The sequence below is a fragment of the Magallana gigas genome, chromosome 3 (genome assembly GCF_963853765.1).
Source record: "Magallana gigas chromosome 3, xbMagGiga1.1, whole genome shotgun sequence".
In the NCBI taxonomy this organism is placed as follows: domain Eukaryota; kingdom Metazoa; phylum Mollusca; class Bivalvia; order Ostreida; family Ostreidae; genus Magallana; species Magallana gigas.
The window spans coordinates 48,468,192-48,476,010 of NC_088855.1; the positions used below are offsets into that span (position 1 = coordinate 48,468,192).

General features: G+C 33.2%; 1 protein-coding gene across 1 annotated transcript in view; it reads left to right on the forward strand.

The window, feature by feature from the left end:
• LOC105324894 (pre-mRNA-splicing factor ATP-dependent RNA helicase PRP16) overlaps positions 1-7,818 on the forward strand; it is a 32,672-nt gene extending 24,854 nt beyond the window's left edge. The window contains exons 22-25 of the mRNA XM_066080105.1: positions 1,942-2,076; positions 2,562-2,687; positions 6,578-6,795; positions 7,449-7,818. Coding sequence (XP_065936177.1) covers positions 1,942-2,076; positions 2,562-2,687; positions 6,578-6,795; positions 7,449-7,521 — 552 coding nt within the window. The 3' untranslated portion in view covers positions 7,522-7,818. The remainder of the gene's footprint in view (positions 1-1,941; positions 2,077-2,561; positions 2,688-6,577; positions 6,796-7,448) is intronic.
• Position 7,819: the final 1 nt, after the last annotated feature.

Sequence of the window (7,819 nt, forward strand, 5' to 3'; positions counted from 1 at the left end):
TACTTTGGTATACTGTCCTGATGCAAACCTTAAAAACCTTCCATATGTAACCAGTTCATATCGGTAGCAACCTCGGGATTATAAATAAGCATGATCTAATTACTGATATATATTTCCAAGAATTCTTTTACTGGCATTCCATACTGGTTTTGAAAAGGTATCCAGAAATTATGAACTTGGTCTGGTAGCCTTACTGTAAAAATGGGTTAATGTTATGACATTCATTCTTTAATAATAAACAAGTTAATGTAGTAGGTCCTTGGATATTCTTATCATCATTGCATCTTGAATATATTATTTTTCATTTGTCTCTGAGTTCTTTTTGTAGAGGGAAAATTATTCAGATAGACAGAGGAGCTGGGCTGCATTTTACAAAATAACTTATGACAAAGTCATTAATATTTTCACTCTCAATAAGTTGTCTTCAACCAGTAATTTTATGTACAAAACCATTTATGTCAAACTATTTTAAATATTGTTAGGATGTGTTTCTGGTATAAAATTAAAACATTTGATAGCCAATCAAAAATAAGCATTCATAGATTTGGTCATAAGTCATAAATTCTTTGGTAGAACTCAGCCATAGTATTGATTTAGAAAAGTGTTAAAAAGAAGCAGGTCTCTGTAGAGATAATTTTGTAAAAAGCTTTGTTATAGTTGATGAATGTTAGCCTTTCTGTAGGCCTCTGAATTTAAGGTGGTATTATTTTCTGTAGCTATGAAGTGTAAAATGCATGTAGGCTTCTAAATTAAAGGTGGTATGAGACACAAGGAGTATTAATGTGGATGAGAGTATGTGTGCATCATATCAAAACATAACTATTGTAATACCCCCAATAAGTTTCAAACTTATAACTGACATATTATTGTCTGATTCTTTTACCAAATGCTTGAACAACTGTATTTTGAAAGGAAAAATATATGGTTATAGTTTACTCAAGTTCCGAAAAAAAACTATGTAACAAAGAAGAGGTATTCCATTCCTCCTTTAAGGATATTATATTAAGGTGCATCACCCCTCCTTCTTTTGATGTACAAGTTTTGGTATTGATATGCATAAAGAAATATAAATTTCAGTAACAATTGAAAAGCACTCATTTACAGAGTAGTTTGGGCAAAAGTTTAGAGAAATCCCCATGTAAACTTGATAATGTAATCATTATTTCAAGTGAGAGTTATTTCCCTATCAGAGGGTCAATGTAACCTTAAATGATAAATATTCCTTTGTCTAGAAGCAAAAACAACTGTTTATCTTTATTCCCCAAACTTATCCGTATCATGTTGAAGGAAATTTTTCATAAAATTTATGACTTCTATAGGATTTAGGGTTCTTGTGCTATGTGCAGTATGTTGGGGTGGGGATATACATGTCTGTGTGTCTGTTAGTTTGTGCTTATGCATTTGTGTTCAAGATTAAAAGAAAACAATATAGCAACACAACTCATGTCAAGAAAGTATTCCGCATTTGGCGGTGCTTATGTATTGATTGGATTCAAATTTCAATCATACACTGTCTGTGAGGAAAAGTGTGTTTCCTGTGACCTTGTTATTGTCTGGTGTTGCTTGGTTTGTTACTTTTGACCTTCTTATTGTCTGATGTTGCTTAATTAAATTTGTTACCTTTGACCTTGTTATTTCTGATGTTGCTTAATTAAATTTGTTACCTTTGACCTTGTTATTTCTGATGTTGCTTGTGCAACAAGTCATCTTGTTATTGTCTGATATTGCTTGATATGTTACCTATGACCTTTTTATTGTCTTCCGTTGCTAAGTGAGTTACCTGTCTGATGTTTCTAGGTATGTTACCTGTGATCTTATTTTGTTCGATGTTGTTGTGTGTGTTACCTGTGACCTTGTTTTTGTCTGATGTTGTTTTAAGGGGTATTCTTTGACATTCTCTGATGTTGCTAGGTGTGTAACCTCTGACCTTTTCATTTTCAGGTGAGAGAAGTAAGGCAGCAACTTAAGGAAATCATGGACCAACAGAAAATGGAGCTTGTGTCGTGTGGCAATGAGTGGGATATCATCCGCAAGTGTATCTGCTCTGCTTACTTTCACCAGGCAGCCAGACTCAAGGTAATTTTAGTGGTTGCAGGTTACTAGGTTTAATTAGGCCGGGGTGTAAAAGGAAGGTTTTGTTGCAAGCATTTTAACGAATTTATAATTAAGTTATTCAAGGAAACATTTTCAGAATCAACTGCTACATCATTTCAATTGTTTTGCCTGGCATGACCATGATATTACCAGGTACTTTGAAATACTATATATCGGATTTTTTCCGCGTGTCACAAAATTTGGGAAAATGGGGGAAATTTGTAACATTTTTAAATTTGCGTCAGTCATTTTTTGCAATTTAAAAATTTTGTTATAGAAAATGATACAGGATATAATTTATGCGTATTCAATTATTTGCGATTAAAAAGAGATTGCGAAAAAAGCGAAAATTAGATCATCGCGAAAATTACCGGATATACGGTAAATTAAGATATTAATATTTATACAGGATATTTTATAACATATGGCATTGTGATAAAAAATTTTCTATTGAATTCCATTCCCAGGGTATTGGAGAATATGTCAATGTGAGGACAGGAATGCCCTGCCACCTCCACCCGACCAGTTCACTGTACGGCATGGGCTACAACCCTGACTACATTGTTTACCACGAACTGGTGATGACAGTCAAGGTAAGGAACTATTGTACAATGGTGACTACATTGTGTACCATTAACTCGTGATGACAGTCAAGGTAAGGAACTATCTCAATCAAAGACAGTTGCCATATCATATTAGACAGTCAATCATAACTCAACACAGAGAGTGTATGTAACCAATCAAAACTGATGGCAAACAGTGCATGAACCACCAATCAAAGCTTATAGCAAACAGTGTATGTAACCAATCAATTTTCAGGCACGTAGCATCGTTTTTCAAAGTGGAGGGGCCAGACTCATCCAAAAAATCTTGACAAGCATAAATTTTTTTTTTTGAATTTTCCAAAATCTTCAAAATCATAATCCGGGGGTGGGGGGTAATATAAAACTTCAATTTCACTCCTAATTTCCTTATTTTCATATCAATTTTTTACATACTCCCAACAAAGTGGGGGGGGGGGGGGCACCTCCATGATAATTTAATTGTTTATACGTAAATTTAAAAAAATTAATTGCTGCAAGAAAAGTGGGGGGACCTGGCCCCCCCTGATGCTACGTGCCGGATTCTTATGACAAACAGTGAATGTAACCAATCAAAGCTGATGACAAACATTGAATGTAACCAATCAAAGCTGATGACAAGCAGTGAATGTAACCAATCAAATTTGATGACAAACAGTGTATGTAACCAATCAAAGCTAATGACAAACATTGAATGTAACCAATCAAAGCTGATGACAAACAGTGTATGTAACCAATCAAAGCTTAATATGACAAACAGTGAATGTAACCAATCAGAGAAGAAAATAATAAAAAGGGATGCAAATTATTACTCTGGTGAGCAATATGGCAAAAGGCCTCTCTTTATTTACATTTAGAGTTGGTTTAAGGTGGTATGAAACACTTGTTCGATATTAATGTGGATAAAAGTATATTACAATCAAAATACTTCCATTGGTTTTGATTTTTCAAATTTTACCATATTTGACCAAATAATATGTTTGAAAATTTTTTAGACACTGTCAGGTAAAAAACATAGAAGCCCACACAGGATTCAAACTCTTGACTTACGTAGGTAACGCTCTAACTTATTGCGCTACGCCGTTAGGTAACAATTTAGGGAAAGCAAATATTTATAAAATTATACCTGATTTTATTGTTTATTTCGATAGGAAGTACGTCACAATATGGAGCCCTCCCATGCCAGCTTAAGCATATCTTTTTTACACAGGTTTTGAATTCATTTTTCTTTTCATAGAGAACATTCAAAATTGTTGTAAAATCATTTCAATTTCATACATAATAAAAAGGTTGATACTTCAATTTCTATATCTGACCATTAAAATCCATCTCGTATATGAAATGTATTCTTTCACAGTTCATCTATTAAAATCATACTGATTAGAACAAAAACCCTGGAATGCACTAAAATGAGAAGTGATACATTTATCATAAAAATATTCATTTCAGAAGAAATAAAATTTTGTTATGCACTTAAGAAAATTGGTGCATTATTTAAATCAAAAATTTATTTAGATTTTTTTGGGATCACCTTGACAGATAAGGGCAATTTATTTTAATCTACAGGGTACAACGACCTCACTTGAATACACTTACTGCAATGTTTTATACCATTTTACAAGTGCATGTACCTTAAATGTATTAGACCATGAAATAAGAAAATATGAAGTCTAGAATGGTTTATGAAATAAGATCAAATAGAGCTGCATTGAATTTATAAAGTACAAAAAGTGTGTTCAAAAGTGACATCAACAAACTTTAAATAGATTTTAGATCAGAAACTTTAATGAAATTTTAAAAAGAACAGCAAAGTGCACATTTTATTTCCTAAAATGACGTTTTAGTCACAGACTAGGGATCTAACATGCATACCGGTAACTTTGAATACAAATGTTCAAATTCTTGAGAATTTGTCTAAAATTATATGAACTATGCATCAAACAGTCTGTTTTCAAAATTGTTTTCCTTACACAATTATTGCTTATGACCTGAAAATATGTCCTGACCTTGAGTTTTGGTCATTTTTGCAAGTTCAAGGTCACTAAAAAAAAAATGGTTACTATATTTTCGTAGCGGGCTATCTTTTGTGAGCTTCTCACATTAGGCCTAACAAAAAAATAGGTTTGTTTCCGCTTTCAGGCTGAAAAAAATTAGGGTCGCTAGGTCGGCTTTTGCTTTTTTTTTTTCCCTTTTTTCCCCTCTCCATCTGTTCAATTGTGCATATTAAACCATTTATCTACTAAACTCGGTAAGATTAAAAAAAATCCAAGTATTTGTTGTCATTGTTTAAATGATCTGATGAACTTTTTCCCCGGCTGGTGGGAACATTTCTCGAACTCAACTGGCACGACATGTGCTGCCATTTGTACATAACAAACATCTACGACTTAAATTTAGAGGACACAATAAATTTTTAAATCGCATAAAAAAGAAATTTTAACCAAAAAATGGATAAAAACGAAATTTTAACCCAAAAAACGGATAAAAACGGAAAGGACTATATATGGTTTGAGCCTAAAATGGCCCCCTAAAATGAACATTGTCATTTTACTGTAATTCTTTGTTTAATTTGTACAAATGCACATTTGAAGTTTTTTCATAATTTACATTTTGATTTTAGTGCCTACAATTAAAAAATATGACATCATAAAGTTTACCTTTTCCTGCCATTTTCTCATTTTTAGCATAAAACGACTTGGTTTGAAGCAGTTTTACTTTAAGGAAACATTGAGCGACTGCTTGAACAAACAAAATATTTTCACCAAAGATGTATCTTTCCAATACTTATAAGTGACAACAAGTTTGTTCTTGTTCAAAGAGTCGCTCTATATTTCCCATTGAAAAAAGATAAAAAAAATATGCCATTTTTTGATTGATTTTGATTGAATTATAAAAATAACATCACTTCTGACGTCATATACTGCCAGTGAGTGCATATAAATCAAATAAATAGATGAAAAACATATTTCATGTCAACTCTTTTATAAAATAACACTAAAAATTAATGTACATGAATCATTTAAAAAATAGCGAATTATGGGGGCCAAATTTGACTAATATCATATATAGTTCTTTACGAAAAAACCCGGAATTTTTTTTTGGGTCGGCGGGTTTAAGTTAGAGTCGGTCGGGAAAGGGGAAACAAACCTATTTTTTTTGTTAGGCCTTACCCTCAGCTTTTCTTGGTTTTCCTTTTTCTTTGCTTGGAAATTTTTTTTATAAATATTTTTAAATACAAACTCAAGGTTTTCAAAGATGGAAAGATGACTTTTAGCAAGTGTTTCAGGTTCATTGTCTGGACACTGTACATGTTCCATGAAGTCAGTACTACATGTACTTCAATGGAAATCATATCCCTGATTAGGCCCTTTAGTAACAAAGTTAACAAAAGATAATTTTGTTGGAAAGGTCAAAATGATTTACTCATCATCATTAAAGGTCATCTGCAAGTCATTTTCTAATTTAAACAATTATCTGGTGAGGGTTAGAAGCCTATATATTGAGTGATAATCTGCAAGTAGTTCTATTAATAGCAATAGTACATTATTTCCATATGGTGTGTATGCATGTATTTTTTTTTATCACATTTAGCTTACAATTCACAATCATTGTGTATACATGGTTCATTGGTCTTATATGTTTGGTTAGTAGTCCAAAGGTTGCTGGTTTGAGCCTTGCTGTGGTATGTCATGTCCCTGATCAAGACACTTTATCTTCATTGTCTTGGTCCAACCAGCTGCAATGGGTAACAGCCACTGCAATGGACTAGCATCTCATCCTGGGGGGGGGGGGGGTGTCAATGGCTCAATTTCATTTACCGGTAATTCACAGAAATCTAATACAAGCATCAACCTTATTAACTTGGAGAGTACATGTGTATTTTACTCTCTGTTTGTTTGCAGGAGTACATGCAGTGTGTGACGGCTGTGGACGGCCACTGGCTGGCTGAGTTAGGACCAATGTTCTACTCTATTAAAGACTCCACCAAGTCACGACAGGAGAGGAAGAAGATCGCGGAAGATGAGAAGAGTGCCATGGAGGACGAGATGAAGAGAGCCACGGACCTGATCAGGGCCCGCAAAGAAGAGCAAGAGAAGAAGGAGGCAGCTTATATTAAAAGGTACATAACACTTTTATATAATATTATAATGATTTTAAAGGGTCAATAATGAAACTTCACAAATGAGTCTACACATGATATTTTTGTTGCTAGGTGCCAATATTAGTTAAATGGCATCATGTCATAATTGATTGTTCTCTCCCATCTTTATCTCTGAACTAAAAATTAATAATAAATGTACCTTTTTGAAATAATAACAGAAAAAAATGCACTTGAAAGTCATTATCAACACATAAGGATGAAAAGCAGTTACTGTAAATTCCTAATCAAACGCGAGGAATTAATATCCGCGTAAAATTGCAAGAAGCTTGTCTCGCGTATTTAAAATCTCACTTTTAATTTTTGGACATATGTAAACTAGATGAAACTATGAATGATAAAATTTCAGCATTCGTGATTTTATGTTCTCGCGATTTGGTGGAAAACCATTCAATCGCGGAAATAAGTCCTCGCCTAAAATAAGGAATCTACAGTATGAGTTTGTTAAGAAAGGGCTTTTGAGTTGTTTTGTGCAAGATTTTTATTTGCTATTGCATTTGTTTGAGTTACTTATCTTCTTGTTGACAGTATTAATGTACAATAATCTGCCAGTATTAATGAACCTTATCAAATTTATATTTTGTGGACTATAAAATATTAATTATCTTTTGCAGAAGGGAAATAGCAACCCCAGGAAGAAGTGAACCTAGTACCCCCCGGAGAACCCCAGCCAAGTTTGGAATCTAGGTTAAAGAGGGTCAAACTAAGGACTACAATTAAAATTTCAGTACATTTCTGTTGATCAGAGTACTGATGCATGTGAAGATCTCCGGGATAAAGGACAACATTCCTATAACCAAATGGAATCTGCGAAGTGAACAGCATTCTCCATTCTTGGAGCAGTTAAAAAAAACATTCTGAAGACTATTTTCTCACATTTTACATGAACTTGTGTTGCAAAAGCAACATCCATCATTTCATTGATATGATAAAAAAATTAAAATCATGATTACCATGTTGGTCAATAAAAATATTAATGATGATT